The sequence below is a fragment of the Coenobita brevimanus genome, chromosome 103 (assembly GCF_032717465.1).
Source record: "Coenobita brevimanus isolate Jiangsu-jjx chromosome 103, ASM3271746v2, whole genome shotgun sequence".
In the NCBI taxonomy this organism is placed as follows: Eukaryota; Metazoa; Arthropoda; class Malacostraca; order Decapoda; family Coenobitidae; genus Coenobita; species Coenobita brevimanus.
Genome location: NC_137056.1, coordinates 5,619,306 through 5,645,446, shown reverse-complemented (window position 1 = coordinate 5,645,446; position 26,141 = coordinate 5,619,306). Strand labels below are relative to the sequence as shown.

The window sequence follows — 26,141 nt, the reverse complement described above, 5'->3', positions numbered from 1 at the left end:
CGTAATATATGCAGAGATGATCAGCTAAAAAGTTACCCAAAAGATTATCTATACTCACTACTAACTGCACTGGGTCTCCTTCATGGTCCCAAACAACAGAAGAAATCACTATAAATAAGTAACTTCAGGTGAACACCCCGAAGCGTGTTTATAATGGTGTCCCCAGCAATGCTTACATTTGAATCACAAAGAACGAAAGCGAAATTGTTCATGATAAGTGTATTCTTCTCCATAATGCTACTATAACTGACGTTTTTAAATGTGCATAATTTTCTAGATCTATTATATTGCTTACTAACGTCGGTTGTTTTGCGAATGTGATTTACAGCATTTAACTTCTTCTTTGGGGGGGGGGGGAATCCGAACGGTTGGATTCGGACGCAGCTCAGCTAATGTAAACAAAAGGGGAGATTGAGAAGAGGGCGAGAAGTACATATTACGTGAAGGTGAAACTATCTCCTGTCTCTTCTAGACGACGATATAAGAACTTGACCATACGCACGGGCTCCAAGACTTGGTCGAAGAGAAGTGGGAATATGACAGCAGTTAACTTAAAATTGCCGACTCAAATTAAAATTGAATTTGCCTTCCAAACTACCTGTCTCTCTGTGGTTACTTTTTTTTTTTTCTTTCTTTCTTTTACTTACAGATATCCGAGCATGATGCCGATGTCTGATTTTATCAAGGTTCAAACAGCTCTGAAAGGAAACTTCCTGGAATCATTATAAAAACATGCATAATCCCCACAACCTGGGGACATGTTTCTTCTCCAGCATACCTTAACATTAAATGAATTTATTCAGATTATCACTGGCATCTCTGAGCTGCAGGGGTCAGAATGATCACAATAACTTTTCAGCCCAGGAACGTCATTGATTATTGTCTGTTAATGCCATATAATGTTATTCAACTTAAGAATGGAATACCAGGCTGAAGGGGTTGGAACGATCTCAATTTCTTTGAACCTGAGACTATTATTTTTGTTTGGCTTTTGCCAGGGGTTTTATATATTTCTTAAGAAATGTGACCTCACATTACAATATATAAGTAGTGGTATACATTTCAAAGTAAGTCAGCTACAGAGAATCACACTCTTCTGTTGCATGTGACTGGAGGCATCCTCCATTGAACTTTCTGACAGACTTGGTTTGGTTGTAAGGGACAAAGATGAAGAATTTTGATGTTAGGACCAAAGGATTTGAAGGGTGGCGATGACTGATATATTTATTTCAGCTAGTTTCAATTCAGTTATGCTTGGTTTCTGTAATTCCCACTTTTCATGGGTTTTGGTTCTTTAATCAATAGCCAATATTATTTGTCAAAATTTTCTGTCCATTTATATGATAATCAGTCAATATTTTATGTAGAACATAAAATGGTAAGGTATTACAGTATATGAGGCCCTCTGTAACAGAAGGAACCAACAAACCACAATTTCTGAAATACTTTTTTTTTTTTTTTTTTTTTTTTTTTTGTAGCTATATATGACCTATTCTATTTTAGTTGCAATGGCATGAGAAGCACATCTGTCACTGAAAGTATGGTTGAAAGCTGCCTCCCCCAAAATGTGTTTTTTGACCATTCTTGCCTGCTACCCTGATGGTGGGTGAAATTTCCACAATGGAAAATATTAATATCCCACATTTTCAGAAACTGCACGTTTTACAAAAAATGCTACTTCAGTCTCTTCTCTTCAAGCTGATGTGGCTTGAAGATCACAGTGTATGTTGGGGGGCAGGGGGTTGCCTGCTGTACTGATTCTTGGGTGAAGATTTGGCAACAAAGGGTACAAATAACCCTTAACTTCTGATTGCATTTTCTGACAATGTTTACACATGTTGTTTGTACTGTATCTTCTGTTGAGGAGGGCTCTGTATGACAAAAAGGTCTTACAATGCTGTCACCAGTCACGGTAGTGTCCCTATATTGTATTCCATAGTTAGTTTATTTATTTCTTTTCGGTAAACTCTCAATTATTCGTTGTAATTCAGCCAAGCCCTGTGCTGAATAAAGTGAAATGCCAGATATTGTACAGTGCCCCCCCATTGGTTCAACATTCGGTGTCAAGCTCGATACTGTGTTACTATCCGTCTTGGCCCTCTATCCTAAAAACTTTCCCATGAGTAAAAGATGAAAACTAAGCATAAAATACAATAAAATAATGATACAGTTCAGTAATACAGTGCCACTTGGCTAGCTACCAATTATGAGCTGGTTACCATGCCCCAACGCCAGATATTGCATAGAACTGCCAGTTACATCCTGTTTCAGCACCAGATGTTGCTTTAATAGAGCTGAGCCAGCAACGCCGAATATTGTGTTGGGATGGATATTGCTATGACAGATTATTGAGAGTTTACTGTATTTGTATTTATACCTTTTTCTTTACACTTTTTCTTTTTTGCATCACCACTGTTAGACGAGTCAATTTTTTAAAATATAAAAGTGCTTAGTTAACAGAAGCTTTGGATCCAGGTTCATATACAAGAGAACGATATAGGCTTGCCAGTATCTTTAAATTTGTACTTACAGTGACAGATGCTGTATACTTCGTGGACAATATATTGTTTTTTAGTGATGAATATCTTTTCTCCCACAGGCTCTACAGAAATCATTAGCTGAAATATGAAGAGGGTTTTAACCTGTTGGTTCTGTTCCAATCTCCTGAAAATCTCTGAAAAACATAACCTAAGCAGGACAGTATGTGCAACATCTGCAAGCCTCAGCAGCAGCCAGTATAAATCAAAATATAGACTAGATTATGATTACCTGTGCAACCCTGAAAACTGTCAAAGCATAGAAAAACTCATTAAGCACCGGAAGAACAGAGGAGACATTCAAAAAGTCCTTGACATCAGCAAGAAAATGAAGACTGTTGATGCAAACTCAGCGGAACACCAAATGCTCCAACAAGAACTAGAAAATGAAGCACTGAAGATACCAAACAAGGCCAGTCCTCACCTTTGGGATTATGGTGATGATCCCAAGGTATGGTGGATAAGAATATTAATATAATCATTCCAAATTTCCAAATCTGAATAACACTCTGCCACAATTCACATCCTTCCACACCTGCCCATACTTCCTTGTTCTGTTACATCACTGTAGTCCATTCCAAAGTAGAGTTATAAGTTAAAGTACTTTTTTTTTTTTTTCCAAATACTGTTGAGTCCTTGTAAATTACAGAAAACTTGTCTATTAAGGTTCCATTGCTATCTATAAAGCTGATTTGCCAGTTTCCCCCATTCAACAGTCCCGCGTATTCGGAAAAAGTTGTGATATTTTGGAACTTATCCCTGACATACAGTAATGAGGACTATCTGCAGAGGATGCTGTTCTGAAAAGATTTCATCAAAATGAACCTTGTGCAGTCATTTTGTGGTTGTACCATTTTTTTTTTTCAGGGTATGCTGTATATTTATTATTATACTGTATTTATTTATCATTGTTATTATTATTTATTTATTTATTTCATACTGTAAAACTGTGGTAGCATCAGTTTCATAAATTATGGTAAAATAAGGTATGGTTCAGTTCTTAACTTTTGTCTTGTTCTGACTTGTACAGTACTCTGAAATTAGTATTGTCATTTCATATTACTGTAGCTGCAACTATCTGTGAAACATTTTAGGAGGAGGGAAGTTAAAAATGAAATTTTCAGGCAAGGGAACAAAGGAGAATGTGGAAAGTATCTGACTAGCTGGTACTGTTGGCTTAAACAAACTATAAAAATACTAGAAGCCATTTCAAGATAGGATCTCACCACTCGCGTAGCCAGTGATGTAACACGATATAGCACAGACAAACGCAAGGGAGGTCTTCACTCGGTTGCTGACGCTGGGAGAAGGATGTTTTGCAGCCTGTGCCATGAGACAGCGATGGTTGCGCCATGGCAGTGATGCACGATCAGTTCTACGCATGTAGACAACGTCGGCCATCTTGCTGGGCACGGGTGCCCGCCTAGCACGCACAGTTCAGAAAAACCCATTGGATAAAAACTGATCAGATAACCATGGACTGGCCATTGACAGGCAGGGAAAGGTGTTAATTTTTTTACATCGCAAAGGCAGGGTATCGCATAAAGGGGGATCATACAGCTAGGACTGCAGTATGGCAGAACATTTCCAGTTCCTATTGGCTGCTGTGCTAACGCAGACAATACATATAAGCAAAATCTCATTTATTCTGAATGCCAAACTTTCCATTTTTTTCCCCCAAGATCATGAAATACTTAAACCCAAAGCCAGGGCACCCATTTCCCTAGTACTAGTAAGGCTTATACAGTAATTAAAATCTAGCATACTTTGAATACTAACCTTTCCTTTTCTTTTCATACTAAGGTCCTGGAATATGTGAACCCAAAGCCAAGACATCCATTTCCCCCAAAAGAGTTCAGTGTTCTGGCCCAAAATCTGAACGTGCTAAGAACAGAGAACCTTGGCAATTTAACGGGCACCCGGAGTTACTACTTCCTTGGAGGACTGGCCGACCTGGAGCACGCCCTGGTCAGGTGAGGTTAACGCTTTGACTGCTAAAATTTGTTATGGTACTGTAGTAATAACAGCCAATCCCATTGCCCCAAATATAATAAACCCATGTAAGTTATTTCTTTTTCAAATTCTTTTTTGTTATTAACTTTCTCATGTTTGCATCGTCCCTAGTACTGTATTTTATTACACACTCCATCTTTATAACAAGGACTGCTTGTACAGAATATTAATACAATTTTATATCACCTTCTTAAGTGCAAATATACTTTCATTCTAGTGTCTAACTCATCTTCTGAACCTTGCTCTGTCCATACATGTGAAAAAAAAAAAAAAAATCATGATGATGATGATGATGATGATTTCTTCCCACACAGCTAAACAGATGTCTCACCTAAAGTGTGGATTTAACCTCATGTCTATATCGCATTGTTTTATAACCTGACAAAAATCCCTAATCATTTTCAGCTCATTTCATGGCCAAGTGTAGTCAGACTGGAATGTCAGTTTGACTAGTAACCACAGAGACTCATTCATACTTCCTATGTAAAGTTCATTGAATTTCATAAAAGCATGACTCAGTATGGTACCAGTTTTCAGGTAGTGGGATTTGCTCAGTTCCATCATATGAAAACACACCAGCCATTGTATATGTATCCTGTAATATTATAGCATAAGTTTTCTACCCATGCAGATACACTGTGTCTCACCTTCTCAAATGTGGATTTACTCTCATGTCTGTGCCTGACCTTCTGTATGGTGAGGTAATAGAGGAATGTGGAATGACCACCACAAGTGAAAACTCCCAGGTTAGTGTGTCATGAGTTACAGGCAGTCCTCCTTACAAGTCATGCATGTACAATTGCAGACAGTTATACTAATTCATGTTACACTACCCATACTCATATACTGTATCTCTCCACCCAATTTCATCATCTCATCTTCAGTCTCCCCTGACCTCTCATTCTTTCCACACCACACACATACACTCTCCTGGTCAGTGTCTCAGTCTTCATTCTCTCCTCAAGGCAATACCATCTCAAGTTACTTCTAACATTTTCCAGTACATCCTCATCAACAACACAACATTCCTTAATATTCTCATATCTTTGTGTTTGTCCACATTCATTTGTTTGTTTGTTTATAAAATCTCCAGCATGCATGCATGCATTAGCCTTGGCCACCTGATGGTGGCATTTCATGCTGCTCTATCTCTAGCAGCCTCTCTGTTCAGTCCCTTATCCCTAAAGTCACACTTTATGACCTCATCCCATGGCCTTTTTGGTCTGCCTCTTGCAACTCTCTCCCCAGCATTCACACCTCTTACCCTCCTTATCTAGTTGTCATCACCCATCCTTTTCACATATCCAAATCATCTTAGTCTAACCCATCTCATCGCCACACTAATACAGTCAAGTCCCAAGCTTGTTCTCAGCTCTTCATTTGCAATCTTAACTCCCCAGGCCCATCATTTAAGGACACATTACTGTACATTACACAGTCATCTGATCATTATCATCTCTGTACGTTTAATTTACAGATATCTGCAAATTCTTCTCAGATAACTAGTTTTCATTCCATTTAAACTTTTCTTGCAGCCTAGTGGCCAAAGATATGGAAGTGATTTGTTTTTGGTCACCCCTTCCAGGATTAAGACATCTGAGTATGGAAAAAAGATCAGCAATCCCCTTTTTAGATTCACAGTTATTAAACTCATACACAACACATGTATTCTGAGAAGTTTATTGAGCAATGAAGACCACACCATTGGGTTTTGAAAAATCAGTGCTCACCATCTCGCTATTTCTCATAGTCATAATGAAGTGTATCGATATTTAGTTCATAGCTGTCTGTATTCTAAAATATCAAAACTTTTTCCGCAGAAATCAGATTCATAAGTATGTAAACTTTCTACAGTTTGCTCTGGACATACCAGCTTAAAGGAACATAAAAAATTCAACATACTGAGAATTTAATGTATGTTTATGATGCATCTGTGCGTAGGGTTTCTGTATTTTTAATCAGCCCCTTGTCTATGATAATGTTCAAACATACATACATCATCTAATCCTGTGTTGCTCCATGAGGAGCATAGAAGCCCGGGGCTAGGCAAGTCGGTCCTGACATTTAAGATGAGGGTGACCAGCCTTACTCATCCCTGAGTGACATTACGTGAGCAATAAACCCCGTCCATCCCTTGGATATAAACCTACACACGCTCAGTCCAACTGGAGCACCCTAATTACCCATTAACCCACCAGGTGCGATAAGTTGATTATATGGTTACCACCGAGCTTAGTAAACGGTTTCCTGGTGTACAAGAAACTATTTGGATTGTCACTCAGTGTAAAGTCGCCTGTAGACAGAAGGAAGAGGAAAGAACATAGGAAAGAAAGACAGAAGAGGAAGGAAGGAAAGAAGGAATGAACAGAGAAAAGGGCTCTCTCCTGAGAACAGCACTACTGTACATCGAGTGAGTGGATGGTGAGCACCCCCACCAACCAATTTCTAGTTTATTTTTGCTCCTGCCAGTTGATTCTGCACACAGTAGGAAAGACATCTGGGAGTGATGGAATTAGAAATAAACTCTTAACCTTTTCAGTATGGTGACATTATTTCTAATTTATTCATGCCACTACCAAATGACTGAATGATTCTGTGGCCCATTTGCTGTGTACTCTGTTGATGGTGTTCTTTCTTTATCAGTCCTTCCCATTCCACTTGTGCGATGGATTTTTATGATGATGGCGATAATGCCTTTTTGCAACATATTACGTATGGTATGCAACATTATATCAGATACTCAAGTACATAGGTATGCCTTCTTATATAATGAGATACAGGGTGATCTATCTATCTATTGACAGATGCTGTAATCCTGTAAGGGGTGGCCACATAATGAATTGCCTCCACATCACCCTGTCCCCTGCCATTTCACTGCCCTGCTCACAGCTCACACTGTCCTCTCTCATATACCTCTCCACTCCATCCCTCCATCTCATCCTTGGCCTCCCCCTCCATCTCACTTACATACACTTCCCTCATCAGTCTCTCACTCTCCATCCTCAGCACATGGCCAAACTGCCTCAGTGTGTTTCTCCTAACACTTCTTAACTCATGCACATCCACACCACAATGTTCCTTCACTTCCTCATTTTTCAGTTTGTCTCTCCATGTGACTCCACATGATCCTCTCAAATAACTCATTTCCACTGCACTCACTCTTGAGTTGTCTCCCTCTAACAAGGTCCAAGCTTCACTTCCATATGTTAGAGTTGGTATCACAATACTGTCATGCAGTAACTTTTTCACTTCCATGCTCAACTCCCTGTTTCTTATTACTGCTTTCAAGAACCAGCAACCTTTCTTCCTTGTTGTACCCTTTCAAGCACTTCACCCTCGAAACTTCCATCCTGACTCATCACACTACCCATGTACTTAAATGTTCTCACATTTTCCATTTCTTCCTCATCCAACCTCACTGTACATTCAGTGACTTCATTTCTCTCGAAGACCATAACCTTGCTTTTCCTTACATTCACCTTTAGATTCTGTTTCTTACACACACTTTCAAACTCATTCATCAAGCCTTGCAACTCCCCTTTGATTCACTTAAGAACACAATATTATCTGCAAACAACAGTACAGGGAGTTTCCACACACTGTCCTCTCTCATTAGGGCTGCTCCAACATCCACAGCCCTACCCAAAGGTTGATGTATTATACAATTTGAACCATTGGATTGTTAAACTTTGAAACAATAATCATTCATATTAGAAAATAACCTCCACTTAATACAGTTTCTGTTCAGAACATTTGTAAGAATACAACTTCAATCTTGATTGAGGAATTACCATGCTTGTATATCTGTATCCAAGATTTTGGAGGTTTGATTAATGTGTAGGTGAGTATCTTACCTATTCCTCTTGGCATGCTGTCAATAGTTCTTACACTTTTGTACTTTTTTCTTTCCTTATTTTCTTGATCCTACTTTCATGCCATCTTCAGGTGAGAAAACAGGTCTGAACTGTGATGATGATGTACTATCTGCCAGTTCTCTCTGTTGTTTATTTTTTGTCACTAGTTTCAATCTTTGTATTTTCATCTTTTGTTTTTTCCTTAGGTGTACAGAATCATTGACCCCCCTGAAGGTGTGTGTCTGTCGGGTACAGCAGAGATGGCGCTGGGTGGATACTTGAGGAACAGACAGCTGAAACTTTCAGACCTGCCATTAAAACTTGCTGCTGTGTCCAGGTGTTATCGATCAGAAGTATCAGGAACATACGAGGAACGAGGCATTTATAGGTAATGTATGTCTTGTGGTCTGGTGGGTTCAGTCACTACTACTGGGTATACTGCTCACTCAGATGAAATTAAAAGAACATTACTGTACTGAAGAAGTTAATGACATTGCCAAGTAACAAACCGTAATTATAAATTGCATTCTGTTATGCAGCACTGAAAGCCTAGTTCATGGCTTACTGTAGGGCACTTGCTTTAACCTGGCAAAGATCACTTATTTCAGCTTAGTTGGTGGCCAGATGCAGTAACATAGGAGGACTGATCTGACTAGTAATCAACGACACTCGTATTCCCACTTCCAAACTACTGTAGGACTTTTCTAATTTTGTGCATTCATGACTTAGTACTGAAACTGCAGGAGAGACCCAGTTCAGTCAGATGTAAACAAACTAACAATGAGTACTTTTTAATTAAACCCTTCAGCACCATATATATATATATATTTTTTTTCTTTTTTCTTTTTTTTTTTTGCTGCCTCCCAATGACTTTATTCAGACTGACTTTTGAACTGGAGTCTGGATGGGTCAGATGTTGGCTTCATTAAGCCCTACATTATGACTGGTCTCTCCTGCAATGAATAAAATTGTATGGAAGTTGCAGGGAAAAAAATTTCCTTGAGATGAAGGGGTCAGCATTTATAATGAGTTAACATTAATCTAGAAAGTGAACATACTGCACTTTGCAGCTTTAGTCTAAATTGTGTTAGATAGTTTTATGCAGCAAAGGGAAATCTCTTGTAGGTATAGGCTCAATATTATACTGTATTGCTCAGGTGACCAGATTTATTAGAGCTAAAAGTGAGACACTGTCACATGTATGTACAGTATATATATATATATATATATATATCCCATTGGATCCCAGAACGGCTGGGTGAGGCACTGTGCTGGGAGGGTACTAAGCTGCCGCCCTCCGCCTGTCGGCTCATAGTCACGAAGCTCATAGGTCCCTACCCCTGGGGTTCCCTACTTTATTAAGATTTGGAAGTTCCCAGTTCTGTCCAAAACTGTGGACACTGGGCTCCAGTGGGATACATATATATATGCCATGACTTATGCCAGTGACAGCAGCCACTGCTGAGTTGCACCTCACCCTGAGGCTGCTAATCAAACACGAACATCTCAAATGAACTCCGAACATACTGTACGGTATGGTGAATGGGCCAACCAAAGTTACCAATTAGTGAGTATTACAGATTTTATATTAACAATTTGGTATTTCATTTGGTGTGGATGATGCATAATTTTACTAATTCATCCTAATTTCATAAAAGAAGGCCATGTTATATTTAATGTAATAGTAATTTTTTAAAAGGAAGGCATAAAGATAATTTGCTCAAAAAGCAGGACATTTTAGTCAGAATTTAAAAAGTGGGACAGACATTAAAAAAAAAGCAGGACTGTCCTGCCTAAAAGCGGGACTCTGGTCACCTTATGCATTGCATATTCTTCACCACCAGCAGTACAGATCTGTACTATGTACAGGCAAGTCCCAGTTAATGAGCAACCGCTTAACGAGAATTCGCAAATACAAAGTCTTGAAATTTGCACCACCGCCAGTTTAACGAGCAGGTAAAATCCCCCCAAATCCCAACTTATAAGAATCGATATGAGGGTCACGCGACAGCTGTCATGTATTTCATGAGTATTGACCCTTTATTCCTGCTTAAAATTGTCTGTCACAGGTGTTGGTGGTCAGTGGAGGTTGCTTGGCTGGTTGTTCACCCCATCCCTATTTTACCTATAATTTATGTTATTCTGCTTATATTAATGCTGTTTTGATATTTCAGGTGCATTACCCTCTTGTGTCAACCCCTTGTTACCTCTGCCAAGGAGGTTATGTTTTCACCCCTGTCCATTTGTTTGTTTGTTGGTTGGTTGGTTTGTGAGCAAGATTACACAAAAACTACCAGACGGATTTCCACGAAACTTTGTAGAAGAATGGGCCTTGGCCCAGAATAGTCTATCTATCTATTGCCAGACGCCTCAATCCCGTATGGGGTGGCCACAAACAAATCGCCTCCATGTCGACCTGTCCCCTGCCATTTCACTGTCCTGCTCCCAACTCACACCCCTCTCTCTCATATACCTCTCCACCCCATCCCTCCATCTCATCCTTGGCCTCTCCCTCCTTCTACCCCCCTCCACCTCACTCACATATGCTCTCCTCGTCAGTCTCTCACCCTCCATCCTCTCCACATGGCCAAACCACCTCAGTGTGTTCCTCCTAACGCTTCCTATCACATCCACATCCACACCACAATGCTCCTTTATATCCTCATTTGTCAGCCTGTCTCTCCATGTGACTCCACAGGCTCCTCTTAAAAAACTCATTTCCACTGCTCTCATTAAATTTTGGTGCAGATCCTGATAAAGGTGCAGATCTAGGAATTTTTTTTCACTTTCTTTAACATTGCAAGATAGGGCATTTTTCAATTTTCGTAAAATTTTCACTGAATACATTTATTGCATGGATGTTGATGGCGGAAGTATGCACTGTACTGAGTGCCATTCTAGTTCCAGCTTAAAATGATCAGATTTCAGTTTTGGTGGTTTGGGGGAAGGTTGCTCAGAGGCCTTACTCCCTAACCCTATTTTTCCCATAAGTTCATTTCATTTTACAAGAATTCAGCTAACGAGCAAAATCCTTGCGCCCAATTAGCTCATAAGTTCGGGACCCACCTGTTTATAAATACTGTATTCTGACATATTTTTCATTCTGTTAAGCTACCATCCGATGATTTTATTTAGAAGGCCCCTATCAGTGAAGGTGTTAGTGAAGACTACATATAACCCATGATATTCAGAACATTGGTCTGTATGGAAAAAAAACTGAAGGTAGCAAGAATAATATGAATAAATCATATTAGTAGAGTGACTGATTAAATTCAGATCCACATCTAACACTATCTTTTAATCTTTACTAATGCTGTTCCCTTTTTTCCCACTGCCAGAGTGCACATGTTTACCAAAGTGGAAATGTTTGGTGTGACTGCAGCAGAAACGGGAGAAGAAAGCCATAACCTGTACACAGAAATGACGCACATACAGAGACACCTCTTCTCTAACTTAGGAATTCATTTTCAGGTAGGTTACTGCCATTAGTTTAAAAATGCAGAAATATGTACATTCACAGTAATGCTGTGGCTAAAGTCACAGTCCACTAATTCAGAGGACGAGGATCTGAATCTCCACACTAGTAGAGGTTTTTCTTAGCCTCTGGTAGACCCCGGGCTTACCAGGTATGCCTTGATGGGGTGGGGGGGGTTGCCTCCCTCATTAATGTCTTCTGTAATAGGCTCTGTCTGTGACATAATAGCTAGAGGGGGGGGGGTTGCAGCTGCAGCCATTTGGGACTGCACCGGGTGCATATTCCTGAGTATGTACGGAAGCCAACATCTTTCCTCTTCCTGTGTAATCCCCTGTGGCTCACAGCTTTAGCTTTAAACTTTTCAGTATGTTTTTATTAGCAAAGGATATTGTGCATCATTACCTTTCTTTCCTATTTCCCACCAATAAAGAAAAATGTGCAAGAAAAATGTGCAAAGGCTTTTTCCAGTCTTAAGTGTCCTGAAATCACTCACAGGCACCATCTTAGACAATAAAAGAAGTAACTGCATACAGTCTGCTGACATTTCCTTCAGGTAGCAATAAATTACATAGACCTATGCCTGGTCCACACATTAGCTGCCCTCCCCACCCCCCCAAAAAATAAGAATACAGTAATACCATAAAAGGGTTTACAAAAACCAAAAATTCAGATCACCTTCGTCAAGAAATAAATTGGTTTCAATCAAAGACCACAGGAACATGGGAATCACTGCCTCACCACACAATTTATTTATCCGTGTAGTTATATCTTGCACAGTCACCTGCCACAAAGAAACAGAAAATGAACAACTTCTCTGCATTAGATGACAACCTTGAACATCTTCCTTCTTCCCCTCCATCCAGCACCATATTACATGAACACAGCCACCACAGCCATTCAGTTCCTTCTGCCAGCAATACTCAGAGAATCTGCCCTTCCTTGAGAGACAAGATTTCACTCAGCCAAATTACAATGTAACCATCACCCATCTCTGCTGTATTACCAACATCAAAGAAAATGGACAACAGTCTGCATTGCCTCTACCATAACAGAGCTTACTCACCTCCTGCACTTCAGTGTCACAACACACACGAATAGACAGGCCTTCAACATAACCAATATAAGATCTTTGAAAGCATCCAGTTGAAGTGCCTGAATACCTGCTCTCCATTGGGTTTATACCTGGATAAACCTGAGGCCAAAGTGACAACAACAAAGCTTTTACAGTATACTTTACTTAGAAATGTTTAGGGTTACTTTGCTACACAATATTTATGAGATGATCTTATCGAATCTGACACTTACAATGCACAGTACATTTTATGTTAACCCACAGTACCATCACCACTGTTTAACCCCTTAACCGCGGGGCGTCACTTTCGTGACGCTTGGGAGCAAGGGATCATACCGCGGGGCGTCGCTTTTGTGATTCTGTGTTATTTTGAATTCACCCGGGCTTCCAAGTGGGGGCTTGTATCATCTATCAGTACTGCCAATGTCCAACACTAGTCAGCACTCCTAATCTCATCTGTACTCCCATCCATTGTTGACAATTTAGCCATTTCTCCCCATTCTTGACTCCCCTCCCTACCCCCCCTCCATTACCCTATCCTCTCGCCTGCCCGGCCGTGCTACGTTAAGTAAATCTTCCCTGGAATTTTTCACTGATTTCATCCATTGAAATAAGCCCTATGTCCTATTCTTATACCAAATAATATATACAAGAAAGAAATAAGGTAAGTGAGAGTGCCAAACACCTGGAATTGGCTAATTATCACCTGACAACACCTCACGTGCACTCGTTCGCTAATTTTCGCTGTTTTTTTCCCCTTGAAATATGCCCTATAATCTATTTTCGTAATAAATATACATGTAAGGAGGGAAGGGAGAAGCCTAAGTGATATTTACGTTCACCTGGAACTACCTAATTTATAATGTATTGTCTAGATTTCCTGCCAATCATATCAGTGCTAAACAAAGATGTTTCAAGATCTAACATTGGTAGCTCTGAATATATATCTCCCAAGTAGGCCTCTAATCTATTTTCGAAATAAATATACATGTAAGGAGGGAAGGGAGAAGCCTAAGTGATATTTACATTCACCTGGAACTACCAAATTTATAATGTATTGTCTAGATTTCCTGCCAATCATATCAGTGCTAGACTTAGCTATTTCAAGAAGTAATATTGGTAACTCTGAATAACCCCTTAGCAGGCCTCCAGCTGGCCCTCCGTTATCAGGTTACTCTCAACTTCCGAAGCGAGAGTACGTATGTTTCTTCTTGCTGACTTCAAGGCCTTTTTTCACCCCCATGCAAATGGCCCTGTGACCTTTATCCCCTACTAAACCTCGTGTGGAAAGAGGTAAAGGGCTGACAATTGATAAAAGAGTGACTACGATCTTTCTATTGAGTAAAACAGTGCAAGTGGAATTGTAAATAAGGTGTAAATAATGTGTAAACAGCAAGTGAAAGTAATGAATGTAAATATACGTGAACAATGGAAAATAGTTTTATAAGTTATTTCAAGTGACAGTGCACAACACAGTGTAAATAAAATAGAAATGTAAATAACGTAAATAAAATAGAGAACGTAAATAGAAATGTAAATGAGTAGTATTATAAGAATACGAGTATATACCCTAGGAGTAATGAAAGTGAAAGTTTCACTCTAGCATGTCTGAATGCTATGAGTTATGAGAGTGAAGATGAAAGTGACATTCACTCTCAATGCCAGTATACAGGACGAGAAAGTGAATGCTACGTATTTTACTGAAAGAAATTGAATCCCTACAGTGACAATAAACTAATACTACTGAAGGAAACTTATGAATAAAGACTGTAGATATATATAAGTGTTATATAGTAATAGAAATATAAAGTGTGAGGGGTTTTATGAATAATAAATGACAGACTACTAAGAGCGAACTAGTGCCAGTGCGACGATCAGACGCGCTCGTAATTTCCATTGCTTTCACAGTGTTTTTTTTTTTTTTAGTATGGATCCCAAACTACTTGAAAATTGTAGAATAGTGTTTATAGTGTTTGTATCTGGCTGTGGTAATCATATTACGGGTTGTCGGGAAGTGTAAAGTGGAGACTTCGTTACCCTACTTCAGAGGTCTCCACAAGTCCTACGGTAACTGACGAAGGCTCAACAATCATTCCAGGAGAAAGTTGAAGGTATGTGCCATAAGCATATGTAATTTTATTATTCTAGGACTAATAACTGATTTTTGGCAAATATTTTTTGAGAGTCTGTCGGAGCCCAAATAACCCCGCGGCACACGCAAGTCATTGGTAAACAAGCCCGCAGTGTAGGGGTTAATTCAAGTCATGTATGTTCTTTAATTTTGTCTTTCACTGGCAAACTAATTACAGTAAATGTTTTTCTCTCTGCACAGATTTTAGATATGCCCCTACATTAAATGTTTTTCTCTCTGCACAGATTTTAGATATGCCCCTACATGACTTGGGAGCTCCAGCATATACAAAAACAGACATGGAAGCATGGATGCCAGGCCGAGGGATGTATGGAGAGATATCATCAGCCTCTAACTGCACAGATTACCAAGCATGTCGGCTTGGTATCACATACAGTGGTCAGGATGGTTCTGAGAAGTAAGTAGGTTTCAACAATACTGTACTTACATTATCATCAAAATGCTATACATGGAACACATTGCCATTATTTAAAATGATTACCTGTATCATCATTATACTGCTGTACAGTATACCATGTCCATGATCTTTGAACGGATATACAGTTTTCAAATTTTGGTAGCATGAGGTGGAAAAAAAGACCAGTAAATGGTAAACAAAATTCCATGATCTGCCTTGCACCCCATTTATGCTACATATTTGTTGCCAGATGCTAAATGCATTAACATATAGCCATTATGTGTTTAGTTTGTATAAAGTATTAGTCGTGCTGGCAAAAATATGATGAGCTTTAGTTAATACAGTATTTGGATGAAAAAAAATTAATACCATATGAACTATCCTGAAAAGTGGCAGCTACTTTGGAAAGTGATGGGAATGTTCCGAAATGAATGTGGAAAAATATTAGAAACTGATATGGAAGAATGCCCACAAGCAAAAGACAGGTAAGGTACAGTGACAGTACTATAGTACAGGTACCCTTCATTTAGAAAAACTGATGATTGGGAATTTTAAGAACTAGGCAATATTTGTCAGGACTGAACTTCCTTTTTCCCAAAGGAGCAATGAAGTGCTAGAGATATCAAGGACAAAATTGTAGAAGGCCATAAAGAATTTGATGATGTGCATGCAAAAATCATGAAATGCAGTAGGGAGAAGGTATTGAACCTTTAATGGAAAATTTTCTTTGAGTTCTTGGATGTGTGGAATTATACAGGTACCACTAAATTGAGTGTTTAAGCTATCATCGAATATGTCTTTTTAGTGTTGTAGGTAAGAGTGATGAAGAGTGAAGTTTTCAGGTGGCAGGAGATGTCTGGATCAAATGTTTCAGTTAATCAGTAGTGGAAAAAAAAAAAAAAATGTAAGGGCAATGTTAAACCAGAGGACATCTTTACCTGTCCCTGCCCTGAAAGGGCTTAGGGACAGGTATTGTTTTCACTCGGTTTGTGTGTTTGTTTTCTGTCTGTGTATCTGTCTGTCTGCCTGTCTGTTAACAACTTTATGCAAAAACTATCGGTGCAATTTTGACTAAAAATACAGGGATGATGGGCTAGGACCTTCTGATCACCTGCTTAAAAATTGGGACAAATTGGGCCAGGGCCCAGGCTGTAGGCCCCAAGAATGGGGGGGGGGGATTCACCATATCTCGTTTCAAATTCATCATATCGATATGAAACCAAAACCTAAAGGTGCATGTTTCAAATCTGCATCCTATAACATGCCTCATTACATCAGGGGGGTCCCCCCCCCCCAGTTAGTGGTAGGGGTGTCGGTGTCAGGTGGGTCGGGCCTAAAATTTCATATGGGCATAAAATCGTCAGTTTCAACTGATTTACGCCAAATTTGGTATGTGATATCTTTTACTAGATATCCTGTTGTGTTTATACATCAGCACTAATATGACTGCTGGGGATGGGTTTGCTGTACCATGGCACTGCTTCTTGTTTTATTTTGTAAGTGATACCTCAAACAATTTTATTCAGCTTAAAAGAGATTTTTCAAACCAGCAGTGTTAGTTAAAGCCCTCATAATCCCCTTCAGTTGTAGTTGTTGTTACAGTGTCCCCAGGCTCATCTGGATAGGAACCTGGTGGACTGCAAGCTAAAATTGCCCTTCTGCTGTGGATCAGTCTTCTTTCATGAAAACGGGAGGGCATTGAGACATTTTTAGGTTATATTAGTGTAACCTTGTGAAGGTGTCATTCTATAGCACTAGCCTCTTATGTACAAAATATTTTCCTCAAGCTGAAGAAAATAATCTGGAAGTAGCAGGCATAAGTTAAATAAGATAGTATCATGGTAGGGGGGGTTGTGAAATATTATGGTAATTATGTAAATTATGTACAGAGAAGCATTTTTGAACATCATAGTCCACAGAGGGGATGGCCATGAACAAATCACCTCCATGTCACCCTGTCCTCTACCTGATGGTGGAGGAAAGTGCATCATACAGGCAATTTGTTCATGGCCTCCCACCTCCATGATTAAGGTGTCTGTCTATAGACAGACTAAATTGTGACCACATTGTATCCCTCCTGTAGCCTGATCTAACCTAACTAGGCACTTTTTTCCCCAGACTGGCCCACACAGTGAATGGAACTGCATGTGCAGTGCCACGGATGGTGATTGCCCTGTGTGAAACTTTCCAGAATTATGATGGCACCATATCCCTGCCTCCTGCCCTACACCCATACCTTCCAGAGGGCACCACTAAGATCACCCAAGCACCTTTGTGTCGGATGAGTTGGATCAATGAAAAGACCTATTCAGGGAAGATTGTAGAATGATTGGCAATTGTCATTACAGTAAACTGTTGTTGTAAGTTGATGTGTTTCAAAATACCAAACTTTTTCATACAACTGCTTTTGTAAACTGGTGGAAATTAGCATATCAGCTGTGTAGGAAGCAATGGATTTTTAATAAACAACTATTCTGTAAACTATTGAGGCCTTATTAGTAAGGAATATAATATGCAGAGACATGAACTGAAAACTTACTAACAGTTCATTTACCCTAACATGACACAGCTTAGTCATGTCCCTAACTTGAATACCGAGATTGATAGTGAGACTAGAGGCCAAATATATTGAAATTAAATAACCAAGAACCATAACATCATCTTTTCTGGAGTAATATTAACCCACCTGTTGCATGGGTGTGAAGCATCTTCAGGAAAACAAAAACACTTTAGTTACAGCAGTCCTTATTATAAGTCAGGGATGTATTATAACCACTTTAATCTTGTGATTTTTTTTTTTTTTTCTTTTTTTTTACCAGCTCATTGCCAGATGTTTTTATTCAGCTTAAGGGAGATCTTTTGCAGTAAGAGTGTTAATGAAAGCTATAGATACTGGTAACTCCTAAGTTCAAAGTCTCTTGTAAGTCGGATAACTGCATCTGAAAGCAGCAGTAATAAAATAAATATGTCATCAGCCTGAAGGGGTTACATGACCACAATTTATGCACACAACTGGCAAAAAGCCTATTCAGTGACAGTTGTAGAGTGACCGACTTTTGCAAGTACAGTTATTAAACAGTTGTCATTAAGTGTCGGTAATGTGTTTTAAATTATCACAACCGTTTTCATACAACTGGTACTGTAAAATGTGAGGAGCACTGGCATATCAGCTATGGTATGGAAGCAGCAGTGGAACTTTAACAGGCAATTTTTTAAAAATTTACTGTGGACTTGATGGCAAAACGGAACATGAATAATAACAAGGATGTATTGCAGCAAAAATTATTTAGGAATAACTCTGATAAGCACTTCTGGTTCTCTCATAACTGTTGTTTAACATTTGTATAACAGTGTAAATACAATGCATTTTTTTCACAACCGGTAAGGGGGAAATGAATATGAATAAAGGTGTGGAAAAAACTTTTCGTTTTCATTACCAGAATCCAACACCTCATTTTTCCTGAGAACATTAATAGGGAAGAGTTGTTGCAGATGAAAAATTTATATAATTTTACCATTACATTTTACTTGTCCAGTTATACAAACATCCAACTCCCTCCCTATCCACTGAAAGAGGGCTGATGGACTGCTGGAAAAGGGTAACTTCAGCTACAATCCAATGGGTCCGCATCCACTAGACATGGGCCACAACAACAAAAAAACTAATTTATTGTCATTCATCTTTCTACTCTGATGACAACTTTACAATTTTTTATACCCTTACTTTTCTCACATTTCTCTCATGACTAATATACCATTCTTTCTCTTGCAATACTTATAATGATCTCTCTTCGCTATCAAAAACTTTTGTTTATGATGTCTTCATGCAGACTTTTTATATGAATTCAGTGCATGGGCAGTCTTCATTTCAGTCAGGGATGTGTTCCAAATTATCACAACTTTTTCCATACAGCTAGTACTGCATATTGGGTGAAACTGGCACATCAGCATGACAGACAGTAATTGATTCAGGATGCCATCAAATGATTATATGCATGTTTGGGAAGACCTCTAGTAGTGGATGGATTAAAGAAGGTTATATCTAACATTTTCAGGTCAAAACTCTATCCTGAGACAAACAAAATCGTCTGGAGACACTGTAGCAAGAATAAGACAGACAAGACGTCACTGTACTAAGTGGTAATTAAAAAAGAAAGGGGGGGGGGAAGGACTTACAACACAGCTTTCTGTAGCACATCAGAATATTTTTTCATTGTGCTTCCTTAATACAACTCACTCCATTAATTCCTTGTATTCAAAGGTTCTCCATACACTACTAATTTGTCTAGCACTGACTTAGTATGACACTGTACTCAAACATTTGATCAAAACAGTGGCTACTGTTTTATTATGCTAGGATGCACATGATTATTTTGTTATTTCTTATGCTACATACTTTTTTGGTTATAAAGCTTTGTTGCTGAAAATACAAAAGTAATCATATTTTGCTAATGTCATTCAATTTATATTAACCTTGTCATGATCAAGATGACTAGTATTCTATTTCAACCAGCACCATCAAATAAATTTTATTCACATGAGTGTGAATTACTGAAGCCAAACAGTGTTACTACTGTCGCTATTAACACTTTTGTGATTAGAACAACTCAATTATTCAATTTACGATGATATTGGCCCATTAGAGCCACTGTCCAAGTCCTAGTGTGGGCTGTTCGTACCACTCTAATCGGTATAAGGGTTGTTAGGTAAAACAAGTATTTAGGATGGCACCAACGGGAGGTAAATGTGATAACCTGGATGATGGAGTGGCTTGTATCCCAGGTATGTCAGTGAATTACCTGCCACAGGTTCAAAGGTCAAGGTTACGGAGATGAGCACAAGTGGTTAAATGACTTGTGAATTCTGTCTCACCTTTACTTTTATCTTTAACACCAAACATTTGTATTCAGCTGGGAGTGAGTCACAGGAGCTAGAGAGTGTTAAGTTACAAGTCCTGTTTGTGTGCTTGGCCCATAAACTACTCTAAAACCCATCTGTACCAAGATTATTTGTTTTCCAGCAACTCAATAAGCAGCACAACTGTACAGTTGTGAGCCACAGTTTCTGCTCACTCTTTAATCCTATCCTGGCTAAAGGAAGTCTTAGCCATAATTTCATATTGAATGAAGCCCTGTTTTTGGTGATTTGAAATTTTTCTAGACTGCATGAGTAATTGTGACATCACATTCTGGTCCTGGTGTAGTCTTTTATAGTTTCAAACTAACTCCTTAATACTTGACAATGGATCTTCATTCTGTATTAAGCCCTGGCAATGACATCCCTCCAGCTAGGAGTAGGAGTAAAGGGTATGCAGAAATTATGGCTCTGGACAGTGCTATATACGGTATTCCTCATGCTGCTGCATTACACTTCCATAGGTCACCATACCATTAGCTAACCCATTAGTGACTGCAGTCCATTAAAAATGATGGAATTAGGCACTTTTAAAAGTTAATAAAGGGGGAAACCCAAGGGTATGAACCTACGAGTTTTTTGCAACTACTTTACTGTATAAGCCGATAACCGGAGGTTGGTACACTACATACCCTTCCTACAATATCCCACACAGAAGAACCTTGAGTCCTGATAGGTTAAGTGCCAACAAATCTGTAAGTTTCGTTTATCCATCGGTTGCCTCTGGTCCTTTGATAAGCAGAGAATTAAGCATTTTCAAAGTTCATGAGGAGTGGAACCTCAGGGTACAGACCAATGAGCTTCATGACTACAGTATAAGCTGATAGTCAGAGAGTGGTACATTAAGTACCCTCCAGCAAATCCCACATACAGGAACCTTGGGCACTAATGGGTTAACATCTGCAGCACCCACCTGTCTATACACAGACAGGTGTATTAATCTTTAGGTGGCGTGACACTTGACCAAAAGTGGCTAACATGCGAGCCAGTTTTGCGAGTGAAAACGGCTAGCAGAGTCGAGTATAAGTGACAATCACAAACACACTGACTCCATATCACCCTGTCCTCTGTCATTAGGCTAACCTCCCTCCTACTAACAACTTCTTTTCTCATATATCTCTCCACCCAATCCCTCCACCTCATCCTCAGTTTCCCCCTTCCCCCCCTCCATCTAACTCGCCTACACTCTTCTAGTCAACCTCTCACTCTCCATCCTCTTTTCATGGCCAAACCCATTCCAGGGTACAGTATTTCTCTCAGTGCTTTCAGTCACATCCACATCAACACCACAGTACTCCTTCACATCATTTGTCTGTCTGTCTCTCCGTGCAACTCTACATGCGTGACGGGTATTTTTTTTTTTCACTCGGTTAGTCTGTTTGTCTGTCTGTCTGTCTGTTAACAACTTTACCCGAAAACTACTGGTGCGATTTTGACTAAAATTACAAAGGTGATGGCTTATGACCTTCTGATCATCTGATTAAATTTGGGGGCCAAATTGGGCCTGGCCCAGGCTGTAGCCCCCCCCCCAAAAAAAAAAAAAAATCGCCATCTCTCCTTTCAAACTTGTCATAGCGATATGAAACCAAAACCAAAAGGTGCATCTTTCAAATCTGCATCCTATAACATGCCTCGTTACATCAGGGGGGTCACCCTACAGTTAGCGGTATGGGGGCCAATTAATGTCAGGGGGGTTGGGCCTAAAATTTCAAATTGCATAAAATCGTTAATTTTCACCCGATTTACTCCAAATTTGGTATGTGACATCTTTGACTAGATATCCTATTGTTTTTATAGGTCAGCAGTAAAATGACTGCTGGGGACGAGTTTGCTGCGCCTTGGCACCACTTTTTTTTTTTTTAATAGCTTTACGCCGTGTACCCCTTTTTAGATAAGGGATATGGCGTTGCCCCTTCTCAAATAACTAAATTCTACTTCTGCTACTCTTGTGTTCAGTAATGTGCTATTGGTATAAGACATCATCAGCATCTGGACCTCCTTTCCCACCCTAAGGCAGGGTGAGGGGTAACAACGTCCAGACAGCCCAAGTCTGCCCAGTCCAATGGACCACGTTTCCACCACTCATCACTCCCGGAATCCTGGCTCCATCGGATACGCCAAAAACATTCACCACATTCTGTAGCTTCACATAAAGTCAATCCGGATGCTGTCACGTTAAAAAGGGGTGTCAAATCCCTGATCATACACTTCTTCTCACAACATGCATCCAGCCAGCTAGATCTCTTGTCAGTCCCCTTGCCTCACCGACTTCCATACCTCTCTTCCTCACACATTCATCCACCATATCCCTCCACCTTTTCCTTGGCCTGCCTCACCTCCTCCCTCCAAATTCGCTCAGATATACCTTTTTCACCATTCCACTGTTATCCATTCTCTCCATATGACCATACCATCTCAAGTACACTCTCTTCGACTCTGGTGTCCACAGACTTCTTCACTCCACATCTTTCACGAACCACATTATTTCGTATCCTATCCACTCTCTGCACTCTGTACAGTTTACTGTACATTCCTCAGTTGCCCCATCTCCACTGCTTTCACTCTTGACTTTTCATTTTCATGCTATACCATAGTCTCACATACATATGTTAAAGCTGGTGCCAAGGCTCCTTCATGTAGGCCTAGTGCAGCTGCAACACTCAAGTCTCTGTTTCTTATTAAGGCCTTCATAGCCCCAGCTACTTTCCTTCCTTGTGTCATTCTACTTTCCACTTCTTGTGCACATTTTCCTCTCTTTTCTATCACTGTATCCAGGTATTTGAACTCTCTCACCAATCCCAGACATCATGGTGATCATTAACTTTGCCATCCTGACTTCTCTTTCCCACCCAAGGATAGGGTTAGGTTGGAATAAGAAAAAAAAAAGAAAAAAAAAGGAGAGATCTAATCAACAGCATAACCTAAGAAAGGGCTATACTCTGTCATTCACCATTCAAACCCCCAAATCCTAACTCCATGTCTCAGCCATAATATAGTAAAAGAAAATACGGTTTTCGCCATGACAGTAACAGTATTACTATTTTTTTTAATGTTGACTCCAATTTCTTTAAACTTCTCTGGTGAAATTTAGCTGATAATCATTAAAAATACTATTTTGACATTTCACACAATATCAAGATTAATATAGCCTAAACATGAAAAATAATGTCCGTGTAACACTAAAGGAATGTAAGCAAAACGAAAAGTGAGTGAAACAATATGGGAACTAAAAGGTGAAACAAAATGAACGAAATGCTAAAGGGAGAGTGAGTGATTATACAAGTGTAACGGAGAGATGAAGTGGACACACACACACACACACGATCCCAGCTACAGGGACCACTTCACTTAATATCAGCCTATATTTCATATACTGTACTGTGTATGAAGACTACAGTTAGCTGCATTTTTTTTTTTATCAGTGCTCACGTTTCATTGGGTTGAGTTCCATTTTTTTTTTTTTTTTTTTTTTACTGTACAATTCGTTTTGTCCTCGCTATCTGAAACATACTTTACACTTCATCCAATGCCACCTACTGAGTACACTACTGTCTGGTGAAGAAACTACTGTAATAATAGATATGCAATTTCTTCCTGTGCATTCGGAGAAAGCATGGAAAGTGCATACTTAATCCTTTGATATGTATGTCGACATGATTTCATTAAAATCCATGTGCTCACTTGCCCCTGTTTCTGATCGTTTTTATTTTTGTGAGTGGGGGGTGACCCTCCTAAGAATCACTGGGGGTTCACGCTCCCGAAATATCTCATTATGGATGCATGAACTAAGATATCAAAGCCATATCTACCCTCCTTTCACTATTTCTGAGAATTTTTTACTTGGTGAGGGGGCTTACCCCCATAGTAATCATGACTGGAAAACTGCATATAGTGGATGACCGAAGCAACCTGACGGACTCACCGCGGAAATCTCATTCAAATCTTTCCCTATTTCTGATCTTATTTTTGGGAGGGGGGACTGACCCCCAAAACTCACTGGAGGTGGCGCTCCCCAAGTATCGCATTACAGATGAGGGTCCATTGTACAACATGTACTAAATTATCAAGCACATATTTCTCTCCTTTCACTATTGCGGAGTTTTTTTTTTTTTTTTAATTTGGTGAGGGGGGCTGACTCCTCTGAAAATCAAGGTTCGAAAACTGTACATAGTGCAAGACCTTCCAGTAACCAGATGAAATCACCTGGAATATTCATCACCTGGAATTTTCATTTAAATCCAACAAATGGCCTAGGATTAAATCACACACACACACACACACACACACACACACACACACACACACACACACACACACACACACACAGAATCGAGCGTGAAACTGAGAAAACGTGGGTTGCATGAAATTATAGAACAGGAAGGAGGCCTGGGGATTGTGTGTGTGTGTGTGTGTGTGTGTGTGTGTGTGTGTGTGTGTGTGTGTGTGTGTGAGAGAGAGAGAGAGAGAGAGAGAGAGAGAGTGGTGGAAGAGATAAAAAACACTGGAACAAGATAACACGACACAAACGCACAAAAAACAGACAACGAGAGAGAGAGAGAGAGAGAGAGAGAGAGAAACAGACGTCCGAGCATCTTGCCTAGAGTGCCACACTACCCCATGTGCCACCGTACCAGTCGCACGCTGCCCTCCCTGCCTCGCCCTGTCTCGCACCTCTGCCTGACACAACTGCCTCACCTCTCTGCCTCACTCGAGCTGTGCAACGAGTGACAGACAGAGACAGCGCGTGAGTGAGACGGTGAACTGTCTTTAAAGCGGAGAGAGAGAGAGAGAGAGAGAAAGGGGAAGACACATTTGGCAAAGCTCAAAGGTGAACAGACAGAGAACTGGCTAATTATATTTCTGAAGTGGACAAAACGAGGAGGACAGACAAGGCTAATTTTTCAAGGTGATGACAGAGACAGTAAATTAGCTATCAGAATTTGCAAAGCTGTTAAGTGGTCTGAGTGAGAGAGACGGCGAATTTCCTGTGCTCTGAAAGTGGACAGTGCAGAGAAAAACAATAAGGAAAAGGAGACTATGAAAAGAAGAAAGCTTAGGGGAGAAGAGGACTTATATATGTCGACCGTACAACTGTCACTAAAACATACAGTGAATTGGCTAAGCTTTGACAACAGAAAAAACATTAAATCGAGAATTTATCTGTGTCTATTTAAAAAAAAAGAAGCAAACTGGTTCGTCTATGCTAAAAACAAATCCACACAAAAAAGACAATTTGGCTTGTCTGTACTAAGAACAAGTTGCAAAATTGTCATGTACGCGTGATAATCTATTGAATTTACATCTTTACATCATATTTTAAATTGTGGACTTCTTTTTTCCCTACGAGACACTAGGATTTAAAGTTTGTCTCATTCGTAAGATCTCTAGTGACAAAATACATCCAACTGGCTTACTAGTGTTTGTAAATGGTTAATTGACGAGAGAGAGAGAGAGAGAGAGAGAGAGAGAGAGAGAGAGAGAGAGAGAGAGAGAGAGAGAGAGAGAATCTTCTAGTAGGACAATGATAAGTCTGATAACGTAAAAAGAGATACAGAATAAGAGCGTAACCGATAAGCCTCAGATTTTACACAAATTTAGCTGGTAGTCCATATTATTTAAAATGTAAAAGGAGTGAGGGAGAGTAAGAGATAGTGAAAGACAGAGATTGTGAAGATGATCTGACGAAGAGTGCGCAAGAGGTAAGCAAACGTGAGCGGGAATAAAAGT

The 26,141-nt window shown here is 39.6% G+C and overlaps 1 protein-coding gene across 1 annotated transcript; it reads left to right on the top strand.

Annotated features, from left to right (window-relative positions):
• Positions 1-430: 430 nt before the first annotated feature.
• Positions 431-15,504, top strand: SerRS-m (Seryl-tRNA synthetase, mitochondrial). The gene is made up of 7 exons (XM_080284824.1): positions 431-446; positions 2,600-2,988; positions 4,341-4,510; positions 5,182-5,296; positions 8,611-8,792; positions 11,743-11,875; positions 15,328-15,504. The coding sequence occupies exons 2-7, from the start codon at positions 2,626-2,628 to the stop codon at positions 15,502-15,504; spliced, it is 1,140 nt and encodes a 379-aa protein (XP_080140950.1). The 5' UTR covers positions 431-446; positions 2,600-2,625.
• The last annotated feature ends 10,637 nt before the right edge of the window (positions 15,505-26,141 follow it).

Coding starts and splice junctions, on each gene's coding strand:
- SerRS-m (XM_080284824.1), top strand. CDS start 2,626: ATGAAGAGGGTTTTAACCTGTTGGTTCTGTTCCAATCTCCTGAAAATC. Junction 2,989..4,340: donor ATTATGGTGATGATCCCAAG/GTATGGTGGATA, acceptor TTTCATACTAAG/GTCCTGGAATATGTGAACCC. Junction 11,876..15,327: donor ACTTAGGAATTCATTTTCAG/GTAGGTTACTGC, acceptor CTCTCTGCACAG/ATTTTAGATATGCCCCTACA.